General features: G+C 40.1%; 1 protein-coding gene across 4 annotated transcripts in view; it reads left to right on the top strand.

Annotated features, from left to right (window-relative positions):
• The window catches only part of clip1b (CAP-GLY domain containing linker protein 1b), a 44,538-nt gene that overhangs the window by 8,459 nt on the left and 16,896 nt on the right, over positions 1 to 19,183 (top strand). For 3 of the 4 annotated variants that reach the window (XM_075455930.1, XM_075455928.1, XM_075455929.1), the window contains 9 exons: positions 1,035 to 1,138; positions 2,625 to 2,685; positions 3,438 to 3,542; positions 5,562 to 5,723; positions 5,995 to 6,090; positions 8,360 to 8,417; positions 8,511 to 8,608; positions 10,996 to 11,070; positions 17,879 to 17,985. In XM_075455930.1, the coding sequence (XP_075312045.1) occupies positions 1,035 to 1,138; positions 2,625 to 2,685; positions 3,438 to 3,542; positions 5,562 to 5,723; positions 5,995 to 6,090; positions 8,360 to 8,417; positions 8,511 to 8,608; positions 10,996 to 11,070; positions 17,879 to 17,985 (866 nt within the window). The remainder of the gene's footprint in view (positions 1 to 1,034; positions 1,139 to 2,624; positions 2,686 to 3,437; positions 3,543 to 5,561; positions 5,724 to 5,994; positions 6,091 to 8,359; positions 8,418 to 8,510; positions 8,609 to 10,995; positions 11,071 to 17,878; positions 17,986 to 19,183) is intronic. The other variant, XM_075455931.1, reaches the window with a different exon arrangement.

Here is a 19,183-nt window from a genome sequence, read left to right as displayed (position 1 = left end):
AATGTCAGAAAGTCATTTTGAGATGCTAAACTTCTCGTCTAAGACAGGGATGTCAACATCGGATGTCTCTGGTCTAAGACATCCGTGTCTTTAGTATATGATCTTATAACTTTTTACTGCCTTGATATGTTAAATACTTGCACTCTAAGCGTGGTAACTTATGTCAGGTGGCTACGATCGAGGTGATAACGATAAAGTTTAACACAAATGTCTCTGGGAAGCCGTCGTAGAGAAGAAAACACAATGGAAATAACAAGAAAAAGGGATTCTAGATCCCTGACAAATGAATCTTTGCCTTCAGGTTGAGGTTTCCCTTTTTTATTCCATTGAATGACAATAAAATGACACTCTGATCCTCTCATGAATCCTTCCAGTGATAGTTTCTCTCACCGAATCTTGTGCCATCTTAGATTATATTCTTAAATGTTATAGTTTGTATTGTGAATTTATTTCAAAAGCACAGGACGGACTGAAGTGTCGTGACTTTAGTGCTCAAAAAGTCTTTTTTTTAATTATCAAAAACATCTCGAATCACGACGAGTCATTAGAAATCAGATGTGACCCAGAAAAGCCTAAAAAGCCGCAGGATTCGGAAAGTAAACAAAATGTTGATAGCACTAAGATATAAACTTTAAAACTTATTAGATAGTTTGATTGTTTTTTTGTACATATAAGTCTTATAAAAGGCTAAATGTTAAATGTAATTTGAAAATATATAAAGAGACCTCGTATTTATTAGAGTTTACCGACATTTAATTAATCATAAGAATTTGTAAAGTAACATTTTATACTGAATTCACAGTGTGCACACTTTAACTCCTATTCTGAGATTAATTCAAGATATAGTTTGCAATTGTTATTTGTATTATTCTTGAACACTTGAGCGTAATGTAGCATTGTTCAAATGCCCGAGTAAATATACAGATGTGGAATAAATTCAGAATATGTTCAGGATAACTTCATCAGCAGGTGTAAATATAAGGGCTCTGAGATCGGTGCGGTCATCGATAAATGCCCGATATTTGGCGTTTCAGTACGCGGTGGAGATGGAGGCCAAGCTGGATCAGCTGCGTTCGCTGGTGGAGGCTGCGGATCGAGACAAAGTGGAGCTGCTCAACCAGCTGGAGGAGGAGAAGAGGTGGGTGCTCTGACCTCACACATGTAACCTGCGCAGGGTTCATGGCCGTTTGACGGTGTGTACAGCAGATAACCCGAGAGGCTGGACCAGCATACGCCAAACTGATGGAAAAATGCATGATTGAAAGTTTTCTTTTACAACAACTCACAGTTGGTACTGATGACTCTGGAACTGGCTCAGGTTATTAAAACACTGCCCCACAGATTGTAGCTACACTGTTGCTTCTGTGAGGAAACAACACCTATGTTACGAGTGTACTTATGTACTTGTATATGTATATGACAGGCTGGAATATCTCCCTTTTTTAGGATCTAAATAAAAATCCATTACTCCTACTAACAAACATGGGAATGGGGATATTGCTCGTCTCTGCAGCTGCTGCAGTTGATTTGGTGGAGAAACAAGGTGAATGCAGTACAGAGAGGAAGGTGGACAATCACAAACAGACGGTTTATTGAATTAACAGAAAGTTAACAAGCTCCCCTTAAACAATTTAGATCAGCAACAGGTGGAAATATTTCAGCATATTTTTGCTTTTCAGCTTGGAGTTAGACATATACACACACATATATTTATATATATTTAGCCAGGGGGCTCCCATTGAGATACAAGATTCCTTCTTCCAGGGAGCCCTTGCCGAGAGGGCAGCAAAAGACAAAATATCATCATAAAAGACAAAGGTTTCTATGTTCACCATAGTACTGGGATATTTTCTTTTCTTTAGAATAAAATAGATTAGTAAAAATCCTCTTCTATAATACATACATGGTAGATATATAAAAAAAAAAAAATAGATCAATCAATAAATGAATGGATAAATAGATAAAGTCGTTGTTCAGTGAAGAGACTCTTTTTATTTAGCTTGTTAGCTTTTAAAAGTGTTTTAAGTGGGATCTCAAAACGTTAAAAAAAATCCAAGACCAGTCTAATAAGTACCAAATAATTTCTATTAATCCTGATAATCTTTCTGAATTTTAAGCCAACTCAGTTTATCTGTATTGAACCAGTTCACTGCAACAGCCATCTGACTTAAAACACATCTATTTCAATTGACTTCCATTTAACTGTGAAGTGTATTGTTTGATCTTCTTTATCTTTCTTTGACATCATGTTGTGCTATTATGCTATTTTTCTCGAAGCACTTTGTGACATCTGTTCTTGAGAAGTGCCGTCTGGATAACATTCACTTACCTGCTTTACAGAGAAAGTAAACGAGTTCAAATCAGGTTACATACAGTCTTATTCATTAAAAGTGAACGATGTTTAAATGCTGTTTTCCCTTTTCTGTTTCCCTTTAACTACCATTAAGGTTGTTAGAATCGTCTTTTTCCACCCTGACTGCTGGTCACTCCCTTTTTATTACGAGGATTGACCTGAGACAGTATAAACACAGTCTGGATGCAAAGCGTTCGTGTTTTAATGAACGACCAGTGAGACGCTGCTTGTTTTGAAGTGGAATTAGTTCATTTCTGTCCCTGTTCGACAGGAAAGTGGAGGACCTGCAGTTTCGTGTGGAGGAGGCCTGCATCACCAAAGGAGACCTCGAGGTACCCAGATATTCACTGAAGCATATTCTCCGTAAAATGTTATCAGACTTTAATGGACGTCTTCTTTGAGTCAACAAGATAAAATTAGAATTTTATGTTCCCACCCGCTTTAATTAAAACCTGTAATGTCAAGCCCCAGGTTTCTCGTGGACCTTTTGAATTTCCATCTTTTATTTTTCACATGAATCCTGACTCTTTTTTTTGCTCTGTTCTCTTTTATTATACCCCACGTGAATAACTAAGAAATTACAAGAGGCTTTGAGGTTTTTCCTTCTCCTACACTCTGTAAATAATTCATTTTCTTCCTTATTCAGGCTCATCCTTCCTCAGCTCCATTGATTTGCATTCATTCGCTCATTTGCGTACCCTTCCTCTCATATTACTCTTACCATCTTCAGCACTAACATGACATGGTTCCACATCCTGTTTCTGTTTTTCTTCTCACTTTTCTTACTTCACTTTTTGGCTTCATCTTCTTTCGCTATGCTTGTTGTCTGTGTCTTCCTCACTCTTGAGAAGGATTAGTGCCCGAGTTTGTTTTTGAAGTACTGGGCAGAATAGAAGTAAACAGATCCGAGGTCTCGGGATTAACCCGGAATATTTCAAGCACCAGACTTCATGATACCAGCACTGCTTTTCTTACGGGCTGCTCTTCCTTTTAAAGTTTTCTTTCCGTCTGTTCCACAAGGCTGGCATGTGAGTGTTGCATTAGTGTTTGTTCTCCTTCTCCTCCTGCTTTCTCTTACTAACAGACGCAGACCAGGCTGGAGCATGCCCACATAAAGGAGCTTGAGCAGAGCCTGCTCTTTGAAAAGACCAAAGCTGAAAAACTCCAGAGGGATTTAGAGGACACTAGGGTAATGCTGGCGCTTGTGGTCCCACAGCAGGACTGCGTGATACGCTTTTCCCCACTGGCTTTATTAATGATACACAGCATTTATTGTAGCAACTGCAGCATGAAGAGAACTGACAATTTCTCATCTCATCTGCCTGTATCTTTTATAATAACCCGGGTTTATTATACTGAACATGCATGAGTGCCTGAGTTTATCAAAGGATATCGTTTGCTTCCGTCACTGCTGACTTTGAAGGCCGACGTCATTCAACATTTTCCTGCCAGCAAATCCCATGAAAAGAACCAACAATGTGTTTCTGATTGCAAATACATTGTGCTATTTTCAACTGTCGGTGATGGGTGTAAAAACTGTCTGTGGGCGGTTCTTACACTGACAAAAGATAAAGGGTTAGTCTCTTATGTTGTTATTTATTTTTCTATAATCTCATTTTCAACAAATTTCACGAAAAGATCAAAACCAGCTCTACTTTCCTTCCTTATTTGTGGCACCACCAGGCTGTTGCCACCCATGATATTGGTTTATATATTTGCAGAAAAACAGGAAGACAGGGAGAGGTCATGGAAACACGTGCAAACACAAATGAAGATACAGTATTTAAGAGAAAATTCTAATGAGCTCTAAAGTCAATATTTGGTCTGAGCTCCTTTATTCTCCAACACAGCCTGAACCCTCTTAGACAAACTTTCTGTCCTTTCTTTAAGTCGTCTTCAGGAATAGCTCTCCAGGCTTCTTGAAGGACATCCCAAAGCTCTTCTTTGGATGTCGGCTGCCTTTTCTCCATCAAGTTGATCCCACACTGCTTCAATAATGTTGAGGTCTGGGCTCTGGGGAGGATTCATCCCTCCATAAGACCTGCTGCCACTGATTTTCAGTCCACTTCTTGTGTCATTTGGCATAGCTCAGCCTTTTCTCCCTGTTTCCCTTCCTTAAGAATGGCTTCTTGACAGCCACCCTTCCATGGAGCCCATTTCTGATGAGGCTTGGGCCAACAGTAGATGGATCAGCTGAAGGTCCAGATGCATCTCTCAGGTCATGTGTCGGGTCTTTGCTGGACCTTTTCCTCTTTCTTAAGGACTTCACATAGACGTCTCATAGATGAAACTAAAGAAATGGGAACAAATGATGTGTCTTTGTGACAGGCTGCTGGTAACAAAGTGCCTAAAGATACAATTTAAAACTGGTTCTTTGCTAAGTTGTCTGTTATGTGTCGACACAACATTGGTTCATCCCTTGAGTTAGGAGTCTGTTTTAATACCTGAATGAATCCTAGGTCAATCTTTAGATAAAGATTCCAATTATATTGACGTCTGTCTGATCTTAGATGCAATGAAATTACTTTCAGAATTCATCAGTTGGGACTTTCATGGGGCTTGCTTGCTTTAAGACAAATGCTGAAGACATCCATTATCCTTTAAGAAGCTTTGACTTGTCTTTGATGAGTCAAAGTAACGCACTGACTCCACTGGCACCAGGTTCTCTTTAGACCAGTCAAAAAGTTTGGTTTGTTTTAGCCAACATTCCTCGTGTTAATGTTCCAAAGTAGGCTCTGAAGGAGACAAATTATTTCAAAAATCTTCCCAGCGTTTTTTTAAACTTAATTACGTGTCCCCTGTGTGTTTGGAAATAAAAAAAAGTGATCAGCCCTTTATTCTTTTCTCCTCTCCACGGATTACAAAGGTCGCTTCTGAACGAGACACTCAGGTTTGTCAATTAGATGAGCCCTTTAACTGCTTAGCAAACAAATCCGCTTTGGCCATGTATATCTCTTAATACATTTAGAATTAAGAGATCCAATGTCACTTTTTTTTGGTTAGAGCTCTGTTAACTCCGAAATGTCTCAAAACAAGCTGCACCGATCCCTTCGGCTGCTCCATCAATAACTCTCCCTGAAAGCGGCATTGAGTTGAAACATAATTAAACCAGGGCCGTTAGCTGAAACTAACATTTAGGATATGATAGGAAACCGCCCCCCCGTCTCCTGTTTGCCATCATGCCTCCTCTCTGCGCTCTCTGCTACAGGTGGCCACGGTGTCTGAGCGCTCCAGGATCATGGAGCTGGAGAGGGAGGTGGCAGATCTCCAGCTCAGGCTCCGGGCGTCCCGGCAGAAAGAGGATGCTGCGTCTCTGTCGCAGCAACAGATCGGCTGCCTGAAAGCTCAGGTTCAGTCTCAGGAGAAAAAGGTTTGTGGAGAGTATTCCCAGCAGGGGTGTTTTGTTCAGCTGGGCTGGTAACACAGCCTGCTCGTTAAAAGGATTAGTCAGTAGTGTCATCTATAATATATGGCGAGGTGTTAAACTGGACGTAGAAGTATGATTTCTTTTAGCAGCTCTCCGGTCAGTCCTCTCTGTGTCTCTATATTTATGCAGATGTTATATGTGTGGGTTGTGTGTTGATACAGCTCTGCTCTGATGCACACGTGTATACTATCTGTGAACTCTGTGTCCCCAACAGATCAGTGAGCTGAGTGTCGACCTGGAGAGCAAACTGAAAGAGGTTCAGTCGGTGCATCAAGACAAGAGCTCTCTGGAGCAGCAGCTAACCAGCCTGGTAAGAAGAAGGGAAGAAACCCTGTAGTATGGTTGCTGTGATAACACCATCAAACTCCTGATACCCAGGAAAATATTTAATATGCAATACGATTCTCTATATCACTGGGGGTGATATAGATACAATTTTTTCGGGATAAACAGGGGTCAAGACTGACCTCAGAACTGAAAATGGGAGCACAAGGACAAAAAGAAACACTGTTTCTCCCATGTTACCCCCTCTTGACTGATGAAACATACATTTTTTCTGTATAAACAAACAATCAAGAGAAATTTTGCAAACTTATCTTTGAATCCAAAGGGAAAGTTTCACAAAGTAAACTGTCATTGTAGAAGAAACAAAACCATCATTGAACTGTTTTCTTTAGAAGAAAAAAAGTCCAAAGAAACAAGTTCCTTTGCATGAATCCTTTCCATTAAAATAAAACCGTAGTTTACGTTTTCCGAAGGTCCACACTCTCCGTTACCAGAACATTTACACATCAGCGATGAATACATCTGTTTTTTCGACACTCAAACTGTGTTTTTTCAAACAATTAAACGTGATCCATGAATTTATTCAACGGCAGCTCTTCCTTTACAAAACTGGCTGGATGGACCGAGTGTGATTGTCATTTCAGTCTCTGCGGAATGACTAGTTTATTGCTGCCTTTAAACTCCTGCAGAAAAGTCCGTAGTTTATGAGTCACGCTGTCGTGCTTCACGAGCGTTTCGTGTTTAAAGCTCTGCGGGTCGAGTCGGCAAACGACTTATCCCTGCAAAAGTTGGAGCACACAGGCCGCGTTCTTTTCTTTGTAAACCTTTTAAATGTGTTTCACGTTGAAAGAGTGGATTTTTTTGCTCTTTGTTCTCATCAAGGCATCGAACATGAAAGAGTTTCAATTAACCAAAAGTTTGATCTGTAAGAAAAAAGGAGGCAGAAAAGTGGATTTTGCTTCGTCTGTGTTACTGGAAAACGTGTTAAATCCCTTCGTCACAAATTCACTCAACTTTAGCTGCCGTTTTTGTTTATGGTGTCACCATTTTTGAGAAGTGACATGATCAGCAGTTGTGATGCAGTGTTGAAACTACCGTAACAGATGCTACGAGTACAGGTCCGTCATCCATGATTACTTAAAGAATTACGTGTAAATCTTAGTAAAATAAGACTTAATTGCCTCCTGTTTCATGCTCTTATGTTAAATAATCAGAGCGTAGAATCAAACGCATTTTGTTTCATCTACAGTGGAAATAATTGTGGCTTCCCGTTTGTTAACTCTCTGCTCCAGTTTGAGCTTAAAGAGCATCTGTTCACCGCATTATGTTTCAAACTGATTCCCTATTTTGTTTTGTACGGTTCATTTCTGTTCCTGCGTGAAGTCACTTCCTGTGTTTAAAACTCTGTGTGCAACTTCTCCTTCCCTGGAAAAGGTAGAGGTGGATCCACCATGAAGAGGCACCACATAATCCAGATTCTGAGTGCAACAAACCTTTAATCCTCTGATAAACCATTCAATTTCTGTGTGTTGTTTTATTGTGTGTTGCAATATGGCCGTGCATGTTCACACAAACATCTGTCAGCAGTGTGCATCTCATTCAGGAGCTTCTCATAGACAAAGGAAGGAAAAATAATGGTTTCTCATTGAATTTTATAGTTTAAACACACCAGACTAGAAGGCTACCATTCTCAGTCAAAACAGCATCGTCTTTACAAGGTGACGATCCACTTGGAAGACACAGCTTTGCAAAAAAGAGGAATTTTTCTTGTTGTGAAGCAAATATTCAGTTAGTTTGCATTTTTGTTTAAAATGACTTCAAATCAGTTGCAGAATAATGTTCTGTTGATCTAAAAAAAAAAAAAAGATTAAGTACAGTTACATTCATTAGGCAGACGCTTTTTATCCAAAGTGACTTACGCTCATATCGCAGGAGCGTAGGTTAAAGGGGTTTTGCTTACTGGGGGTAGTGCCTTTCATGCAGGGGTGTCAGGATTTGAACCCAGGTCACCCACATGAAAGGTGGCAATCTTACCACTACGCTGTCCTTGATTGAAATGTGTCATCCCCTTATTGCTAAAGAAGTTGCTCTTTTTGAGGGTCTTATCTGTAACTCACCAAGAGGTGTTTTGCTTGTGGGCTTTATGAAAGTGGCCTCATTAAGAGAGGCATTTTTATTGACAAACCGTGCAGGTTTTCTGGATCCAGTCATCATTCTCCATTTAGCTCAAGGTTCAAGAATGCTGCCGTGTTTGTGATTAGCTTGTAGTCACGCGGATGTTTTCTCCATTTCAGAGGCAAAAGCTCGAGGTCGCCGATGAGGAGAAGAGGAAGACGGCAAAGATGGTGCAAGGTGAACACATCTGCTGCCTGTGGGATCATTGTTTGATCTGATGTCTGTATGAAGGGGATTGTTGGCTGATGTTGTCCAGCTGTGTCCTGACAGAGCTGGAGCAGAGCGTGGGGCGTTCAAAGAAAGACTTCCAAACCCTGCGAGAGGAGAGTCAGTGCAGAGAGACGGATCTCAGAGCACAGCTGACACAGGTAGGACTCTGCATGTTTGTGGCCACGTGTGTTTTATCTGAAGATTTTGATTTTCTAATTGATTTGTCGGAAGTTGGTAACATGCGGTAACCTAAACCCAAGACTTATTGTTAATGCTACAAAAAAAAAAAAAAAAAAGTTGAAACTGAGCGGTTGCATTTGTTTATCCTTATTGTACTCCCTGTATGACTTCTTCTGAAGCTATTCTCGTGATATCGAGCAGCCATTAGCTTTGTAACGACACCGACTGCTCTGTCCTAAAGCCCCAGCATAAACACTTATGGCTAAGTGACCAACATAATCGCAGCTTCTCAAAGAAGCCGTTTTCTCTCCAGAAAGTTGGAACATTTGTTTTATGCTCATCATATATCGGATTGAGGCAGCTGCTGATCGTCATTCTTTCTGCCTCTGGTTGATTTGACCAAATTATTGTTGGTATCCTGGATGGAAAATGGAAAATCGGTTGTACCTTAAACGCCCCCAGTCAAATGTTTTTAAAACAAGTTTGTCATCAGTCATCCCTCCTTAGCTCATCTTTCTTTTCAACCTTCAGACCCGCTAAATTTCTTCCACTGTAAAGATAAGTGTGACCTCAGGCTGATGTGATGCTGTTAAAACATTCCGAACACACACACGGTCCCACCGGCTGTGGCTGCTTGTGTAACAGTTGAAGGTTCTGCATGAAAGGGATGTTTTAGAATCAGTTGATTCAGTTTATTTTACTTGTCTTTACATAGCGCCAGTATAAAGGACATGTGGAAGTATGATTAAACATCATAAACATTGTTGGAGCATGTTTGCCCCAGTTGAATGTGTTTTAGATGAGCAGTATTTATGTCTGACATGTAGTGGAATATATCGAAGTTGCAGTTGCAGCAATTAATCCAAATGAACTTCCAAGTCAATCGCACATCAGCAAATTTAACCAATCACTGCGTTTTTTTTTTAACAAATATGTGATCATCTGTGATCTCATTGACATCTATCAAAGTTCAGTTCAGTTTGATATTTTGATAGATCACTATCTTGCAAGTTAAGGCTTTTCAGTAGTTTACCGAAAAAAACAAAAAACAAAGAAAAAAAACAAAGAAGAGAGATTGGAAAGGAAACAAGGTTTTGTCCAACCGAAATGTCTCCTCACAGTGACTCCGACTGCTGGCTCTGCAGGGCATCTCAAACTACAAGGAGCACCGTAGGTCTCCTCATTCAATATTTATGCTCGTACATTCCCAGTATTCGTGCGTATGTCAGACATTTGAGTTGCAGATGAGTAAATGGAGTAAGACAACACAAAGAGTGAAAGCTGAAAGCTTTGGTATTGAAGAGCAGAAGCCGTGAAGCGTGCAGTTTCTGAAGCTTTTATGGTTCCCATGTTGAGAGTGGAGTTTTTGTTCTCCCCTAAAAGCCGGAGCTTTCATGTCTCTGTCTCACTTCATGAAAACATTATTGATTACAGCCTCTGCTCTTTGCGTAAGGAATGCTGTGTTATCGGTCCGTTCTCTATAAAGACCTTGAGTCTGGTTGGTTGTCGTGGGTTTGAATGATTAGTACCCGTCTAGATCGGTGTGCAGAACAGAGTCCCTATCGGACTTTTGATGAAAGCTTTCCAACCGTGAATGATCATGAATCAGCTCAGCCGAATATTGTTCTGCTCAATTTTTTTTGGGCCTTTCAACTGCAACATTACCCCCTTGATGTATTACGAGCAACAGCAGGTACACTCCCAGTTCCAAAAAAGTTATGACGCTGAGTAAAATTTTTTTAAATAAAACAGAACACAATGATTTGCCTTGTAGAGCCTGCATAGATCGTAAAAAACTTCTAGCGTTATTAAGATGGATGCAAATGTCACATAACGTCTGCTGGTTGTGCAAATGTGCCCTTTTTTAAAGGTCAGGGTATGTAAATGGTTGTGTTGACAATGGGCTTTCTGTGTCCCTCAGATATCCACATATTGTAGGTGTAAATGTACATTACAGGAATTAAATGTTTAACTTTAAAAACATTTCAATTCATAGATACTCTTTTGTACGTGTATGTTAATTTTCCCTTTGAAATAGTTACTATTAAACTCAAACAAATGGCTCACAGTGAACTAAACTGATGTATGAAACAAGAAAAAAAACACTCATTTTTAAAGTAGCTTGATGTTGGCAAATACAAATACAAATGAAGAATGAATGATTGCACATTCCTAAAAATATAGCGCGTGGAAAAGTTTTACCAGAGTTTACGGCCTTTACTGCCATTGGGTAAAACTGTTTATTAACCCGTTTGTCTGTGTTTTGATTGCATCGGTAAAACAATAGTTTTCTCAAGATTTTTACGTTTTATTGAAAGAAACTGTGTGCTGTGGAGAGCTAAAGAGATCCCTCGTTCTTTTCCAGGTCACTGAGAAGACGGAGAGGACGGCTCTGTTGCTCGAGCAGCTGACCAATGAGAAGAAGACTCTGGAGACGCAGGTGAGCAGAAAGCTTTCTACGTAAAAAACACTGGGGGTGAGGGGAGATTTATCTTCAACAGAACGCTGTGAATACACCTTGTTCCGTGAGTTTTCTTCTGTTTGTCAAGCCTCGGCCTTATTATTTTCTTCACCTGTTGTTCAGCTTTCTGTTCTCATGCATTAAATATGCTGTAAAACGGCTCCAGCTGCATCAGATCAGGATAAACCAAAAGCAGCTTCTCATTTTTATGAGCTGGTGAGTTTGCCAGCTAAAATAATAATGTCATTACCTCTGAAGCTATTCGGCAAAGTAAGTACTCATTTGAGAACATCATCTTTGGCTGAGTGTTTTTATCACAAAATGACTCAATCTTCAAACAATCATCCTAAATATGGATGACTGTATCTCAGGAAGTAGCGCGGACGTCTTGTTTGATTCCAGTGAAACTCTCCTTGTTTAAAGTTTTTGGTCAGCCACACATGTTAACAATTGGGACTGTTTAATCCGTCTCGCTGTGCTTTTTTTTATTATTGCAGCTATGCTACATTTTCAAGGTCCAGCTCGCTGTACGCTTGGATGTGTTTTACTTTGTGCACAGACCCGTGCACATACATGAGCTCAGCATCTGCAGCCTGCAGGGTTTATGCTGTTTATTCACGTCAGGATCCTCGAATTAACTGCTTGTAACGGGGGCAAGTCAGTCCTAGTCATCATATTTATTCCACCAACCGTGAAGCCCGGCTGCCTTTGAGTCTCACTGCCATCTCTAAGCTTGGTGTTGTTCCCTCTCCTCGAAATGCGGTGTACCTCCAGCTGCTCCATCCGTCTGCGGCTCTCTGGTGCCCTCTTGCTTTCTTACTATTCACTCATCTCCACTATGTGCCGCATCTGAGCTCCAGATCGTCATGACAGAAAGAGAAGTGGATAGTTGGTGGTAGCGCAGTTTCAATAGCTGCCATTCATGAAGGAACACTTTCACTTTGCCCAATCGCCTCAGCCCTGCCACAGGTCCTACCTCTCTGTTTTGCAGGGATAGGTTTGCCCTTTTCTTTTTGGGGATCAGTGAACTGTCTCATCATCCAAATACCCCTCAAAGGCAAAACTGAAGTGCTACATGATCACTACTCCTTGGTCTGCTGGAGAAAAGAGGCTAAATAGAGAGGTAGGGCCAAGGTCAGACACTGAGATTAGGCCTTTATGTGTGAGAATTTTACCTCTTTACCATTTAGTCCTTGAGGTAAAACATACCGGTAGGTATAAACTGATATGACATTTTATTAATTGATTAGTCAAAAACTATTATTTTAATGGTGCCGTGCCTAAAATAGTCTGAACACTTGCTGTAATTATACTCAATTATATATAATTACACGTGTACACTTAAGATGTCCATAACTCTTCTTTAACACTATAGAATGTCTTAAAAACATACATTTAAAGGGGTTAAATTCAAGTTTTACCTAACTGGATATTGATCTTTTCAATGTTAGTCATTTTTGAGTTACGTAATTTTAATTGCACGCACCATTATTATGCAAATCCGCACCCAAAATAAACACATCCCACTCGGCCCACAAGTTTAACTGCTGTTTGTTGTAAATTTTCAAAGCTTTCGCTCCTCTTTTCTGTCACTCTCATTCCAGATGAACAGATAGGTGTGTGTGCATTATTAACAGGGCACACAAACAGAACCACAGCGGACAAATTGGGAACCAACGGCGAACTGTACGTCTTAGATCCACGTGCGTCATTAAAAATGAAAAGCGTTTTAGATTTTAGTACCGCAGGGAGAACGGGAGGAAAACCAACACACATGCTGCTCGGCAGTTATTCAGCAGGAATGCTCCAACATCTGCTTCTTCTTCTCTCCACTCATGATGAGGGGTGTGATGTAATCCTGCACATGTCAGAGCGAGCTGCAGGGTGTGTGGCGATGACGACGATGCCGGCACGGACAGAACACTGCTGTGGTTAATGACAGTTGACTTGAGATTGACCCGTCATGGGCTGGGCTCTCAGATAATTGCCTCACCATCAGTTAAAGAACCGACAGAAAAATGATTGATCCTTTTGATTGATAATAATCTAACCCATTGTCGTTATCACTTCAGCTGCGTGAACGCTGCTCTTTGTCGTGCGATATCTTTGGATTGTGGAGTGAAGTAGGCGAAAGAGACGGAATATAAGCATTTTTTTCTTTTGTTTTCATGTTTGTCACTCCACAAACCTTCTTGGTTGTCTTTTTGTGTTGGCTTTGTCCTCACAGTCTCGTTTATTTGCTGGTTCATTTCATCCCGTGAGAATGAACTGAATTATTTAGGATTTTGGTGACGCAAAGCAGTGCGATTCTTTGGCGTCTTTGCCACTGCTTTCTGGCTGCTGCTGCCTCAGATCTCTTAAGTTATATCAATTGACTACTGTAGAAATCATGCAGCCAACCACATGATACCACATGATACTGTAAATTCTTCAAATTTTAAATGAAACTTTATGATTTATGGCGTTCCCTTATTTCTTTTCCAACACAAAAAAGCCAGCCGATAAAGATTTATTTACATAGTTCTTTTAAAAACTGAAGTAAAAAATGTCTTCACATTAAAACAAGAAACGAATCAGAAATAATATTCAACATAAACGACAAAGTCAATGTTAACTAAGAATGAAGGAAAAAAATAAGCATTTAGAGGTATTAGCTGATGAACAGAAGGAAATTAAGGCTTCTATTCGACTCAGTCAATCTGAGAGACTATAAAGAATGATTCCACTTTATTCAACCTGACTTGTTTTCTTCAAACTTTTTGTGGTTAATTGGGTCATGCTTTCTTTTTATACTGTAAAGATTCAGGGAAACAAGGAGTTACACAAAACAGCAAGTTATATCCAGATTAAGATCAAGTTAGCAGAATGTCCATTCCAGGAGGTTAGCGTCTTTATTTTCTTCAAGACTGGAGAAGAAAAGTTTGCCTTATTGTTGCAGTTGTATGCTGTGATACTGGAGGCAGTGGTCTGATACAACTCAGGATAAAAATCCCAAAAAGAGGGAATTTAATCCTGAGTAAGAACTCTGACTTAATAGTTCTTAACTGACTGAGAAGTATCCAAGTGGCAACTGTGATTAGAATCGATCAACCTCTCTGGACACAAAGAAAAAGAGTTTTCTCTTTGTATTTTATTATCTCCTTTCGCATAGGAAACACTTGAGCATCTTTTACCAAACTAGACATGAGGTGAGCAAGGTGACTGCCAAGCCTGGTATAACAACTTATTTCACTTTTGTGACTCTAGCTTTCCTTGTTTAAAATACCAAGCCTGACCATGAGGTAATGTTTTCTATTATATCTTCCGTGTTTGTGCATCTAATCGTTTCCTAAAACTCTACAGACGAGGGGAAGATTGCAAAGTACATGTGAAAGATGGATTTAAATGACGTGACAGCAGAGAAGCTAAAGCAACACTGGAGAAGATTGTGAACCCTAAAACTATGTGCTTCTCAGTCGTGTTGAAGTACAGTCAGTAAATGCAGACTTGTTCTGTTGTGTGCATTCTGGGCCTGAAACTAAAGTACCACAGTTCACAACGTTGGTTTCCAGCCCTGCACCACACCGTTTTGCTTTACAGTTATCTGACATTTTTGTGGCCTCTTTAACGTGACAAAAATTCAGCTGTACGGCTGTACATGTGCAGGGCTCACACTGAGATTTATTTTTTTGACAGTGGTGTTACATCCTACAGCTGCAGGGGGAGCCAAAGAGCAAAGCATTTGCCAAATTCTCTTGTGTTGCTTTAAATGCCAATAAAGAAAACAATTACAGTAAGTTGCAGCTTTAGTTGGACCAACTAAAGACCGCACATGAGTCGACATCAATAAATAGTGCAGTGCACTGTAATATGTGGAGTTTCTATGCTGAAATTCACCATGAATGAGGTGTGTGTGTGTGTGTGTGTGTGTGTGTGTGTGCACTGTGAGCTGCAGAGAGGTGGGGGTGAAAATGGGGAGGAGCTTGATCGGGCTTACATAATGCAAATGTGCAGCTTCTTTAACCTGACTGTCAGAGAGGAAGGGAAGCTGCTCAGGCGACACGCTCTCCATTTCCCTCTGGCAGCCGTGCGCGGCAGGAGATGAGTGCTGATGGTTTATTGATGCTCAGCTTGCGTTTTACAGCCAGAGCGGAGGCACAGTATCAACACCGCTACTGTTTAGCAGGTGAATAACACTGAAAATCCAGTAGTGGTTTGCTGTGTAGGAATGGACATAGCTGCTCTGCATCAGGGTTACTCCAGCAACATCTACTCACCTCACTACCAGGTAGGACTGTCGGCTCCTTGCTGTCAATGTGAGTCCATCTCCTGCTCCACCACACTGTTTTTCATGGTGTAGATTTAAGACTTAATTGTGGATAATTCTCATGTTTCTAATGCATTCACTTACTTGAATGCTTAATGTGCTTGCCTTGTAGACCACATGTTACTTTGGAGATGTATATATGTGGGGGGCATCCAGAAGACAGCTGATGTCACACTTGACAAACAGAAACATAGAGCAGAAAGCTTCCGTGAGGGTTTCCTTATTTTATCTGTTGCCATCTGCAGCAAACCTATAGACTTCAAAGTTATACTTGTTTATTATTTATTGACCTTTGCTGTTCTAGAGCTGTAGATATAACAGAGCCGCACATGTCTGAGGAGCACGTCGAAGTACTGTCAGGAGTGATTTCGGATGCGTTTGGATTCCTGGATTTCAAACTGGAACATAAAGGAGAAAGTTAGCTTGGGTTGAAATCCAAGGAGTGAATGTTTCTGGGGCCATTTGTGTTTACTTTCACACAGATTTAACTCGCACTGCTGTTTGCTGGATCATCAGAAATGTGAAGGCATTACATATTGTTTTTAGTGTTATTAATAATGACTCGTCATTTTCTTTCGATTGAGATTTTGTAAGTTGAATCTGTCCAACTGAACAGAAAGCAGGCATCACATTATGTTGTCAGCATCTTATTCAGTGAACAATCATGTCAGTAAGTGTGCTCATATTTTTATACGATTTAAACAGATTCACAAACCAAATGACGCTCACAGGCTCCAGCTTTTGTATGGCAGTGTGACAGGATCCTGCATCTGTTTTGTCTGTTAGTCATTTTGGGGTATTCACTTAATTTGAAACAAAACAAAAATCCTTCAATAAAAAGGGTTGCAGAAAATTGGTTTGCAATCACAAAAATGTTATTTTCTCAAAAGCGTCAGCCTGTTCAGCCATTCATGTAGATAATGTCGGATACGGTTGTCAAAATTTGCCACAAATGATGCTGTGCTCACGTCGCTATCTCTTGAGTACCTGTAGGTCATATACAACTTTACTTGATGTTGCTCAAGTTTTACATTTACAAGCCTACATATTTACCATGTTTTTTTTTTTGTTTTTTTTTTAAACTGCTTGGAGGGTAAATGGCTCTCTTATAGGCCGAGATAGATTGTGTGACCACCCAGATGATGAATTATTCATTCGTTTTAGCCTAACCTAGATGTCCATCGTGCAGTGCAATCAGTCACCAAACGGTAATCAGATAGTTTAAAAAGTGATTGGAAAGGGGCAGTCATTTTCACCAATTAAGCCCTTCCAGCAGCCAGTTTGAAATTAATCTCTAACTGAAGCCTGTAAAGAAAATTCATAAAACATCTCTTCCACTTTTTCAACTTCAGGAAAGAAATGCTCACAAGGTATAAGGTAACTTGTGTACTTGCACCATCCAAACTAGCCTCCTAGGCGAGCAGGTCACAGCTTCTGGTATTGCATGATCTCAATCTCACAAGAATCCAGCTGCCTCCATCCCACGGGAATGAACTACTACAGCATAGTGCTGTATTTCCATCATTTTGGGGCCACGTGTGTGAAAATGCTTTTTAAAAATGTTCACTCGGCCTCAGTTTGAGCCTGTGGCGTGAGTTGAACTTCAGAAGGCTGTAAAGCTGTAAATCGGGATTAACATGACAGAGGAGGTGGACAATGAAATCTTAACTGCGCATCTGAAAAGATTTGTTACTGTTGGGATGGCAAGTGTCCCCAGGGACAGAGGTTCTCAACCTCTGTGAGGTTAAGCTGATCCTCAGATGTGACCCAGTGGTAAAAGCTCCCATAGGCTAAAAAATTAGTAAATCCAGTAAAAAAAAAAAAAAAAATGCTCCAAAATATACTTAAAAACTCACATTCGAGTCAGGATTCAGTCGAATATGAACACTCAGATACAAATCGTGTGTTGTTATAATTTAGAGTGGCTTCCTGATATTGATATCATCCAAAATATCCTCCTAGAATTCACGGAACTAATGTACTTCAGTGCTGTTGCATGCTTCAAGTTTTCATCAGCATCTAAAAATAAATGAATAACTAAATGCAGCTCCAACATTACTCCAGTATTTGAACTCTCACTCTCCCGATAGCCTCCGTTTTCCACATAATTGGTTCATAAGTTGGCCCATATAATGATGTCCATGTGTTTCCAATTTTATATAAATGTTTTATTAGTTTGTTAATGTCAAATTTCAGACCACGGCTATGTATAACAAGATAAACCAACAGTTCTGCTGGTAAAAATACTGAAACAGTACTTTAAAAATAATTGTGGACGTGATTTAAATCACAAAAGGACGAGACTTCTCTCTGAAAAAACATCTGGCAATTCCAGCTGTAATTAGGAAGATTTTCTAAAAATTTCCCACCGGCGCAGGTAATGTAAAATTACCCCAGTCTGCCCAAGAGAAAGAAGATTTTAATAGATTGATAGATGAGTTGTAATGTGGCGTTCTTCCTCCATCTGTGTCCCCTCTCCAGCTCGAGGCTTTGAAACAGCAGAACTCCAACTACCAGGAAGAGCTCAGTCTGTCGAAGGAGCAGAGCAGCACGGAAAACCAGCGGATCGGAGTCCTCTGCAAGGAAATGTGAGTGCTCAGGATAACTGATGTGTTTTTTCCTGCCTAATAGCGACCTCCGGCCTGCCAGTTCATTACACTGGTGCTGTTTAACGTACCCCGAGGGAACTGAGCTAACGATTTAAAAATCCAGTCTGCATTTTTAAGCCCTGATTCGGGACAAGCAAACATGCAGAAGTGGTGCCACAGTTGGCAATATAAACACATTGAAAATGTCTTTATTGGTCGAACTAAAATGTTGAACGTATTATTAAAGCGGCTCCAACTGTAACTCTCCAGAGAGATGCTCTCACTTGTAAATAGGCTATAAACTGTAGTGTAAAACCCATAATTAGCTGCAGCATGCTATTAAGTGATTATGGATGAGATGATGGTGTGGAGTACAATGCACTGTACTCATTATCACAGTCAGAAGGAATTTCCCCCCCCATGGGTATCAGGGCCTCGATATAAAAACCTGTATTATGAAAACCTTTATTTCACACGATAGCTTTGAGTTTTTGGAAAAGCTTTTGGTTCGATTCATTAATGTATGAATTTAAAATCATTGAGTAGGTTCTTACTGGCTTTAGTTGTGTAATCATCGGTGTTGGCATCGGTTTCTGCCAAAGCTTCATTACCGGCCGCGTCGTAACATCGTTTTTTAAGTGCAGATTTATTTGGTCGAGGACGTCCTCGGACCATTAACTCATTAAGTCTGAAGCAAAAGCTCCACTCACGTTAGAAACGCATTAAAAACATTATTTCAAACATTACTCTTTAGCATTGAATGATTTGTAAGCAGCTTAAAGGCCTCCACGTAGAGTTTTACTTCCAGGTTTTATTCGTGTTGTTTTACCAGCGCAACACTCAGTGGCTCTCTAAGTTCAAGTATTTCACCTTCTAGAACAAAAATGTCGTCAGAAATGGTCTTAAAATATCTAAATTTATCATCCCACAACATGCGGAAACCACGTGACCAGGTTTCAGTGCGGTAGATAGATGATGTGACTGACAAAAATGAATCCAGACTGGACATAGTGGATTACATAACTGATTAACTGCGTGATAAAAGTGCTTTTCTTATTGTGTGGGAGCATATTAAATCAGGGGGATCATCAAGTGACCAATTCGTGAAATAAAATAACAGAGTTGCTGAAATTAATGTCACAAAGCCAAAGTTTTTTTCTTTTTTAAATTGAGGAACCATGTGGCTTCAATGCAGAAA

Source organism: Odontesthes bonariensis, chromosome 22 (assembly GCF_027942865.1).
Source record: "Odontesthes bonariensis isolate fOdoBon6 chromosome 22, fOdoBon6.hap1, whole genome shotgun sequence".
Classification (NCBI taxonomy): Eukaryota; Metazoa; Chordata; class Actinopteri; order Atheriniformes; family Atherinopsidae; genus Odontesthes; species Odontesthes bonariensis.
This window is presented reverse-complemented; position numbering and strand designations above follow the sequence as displayed.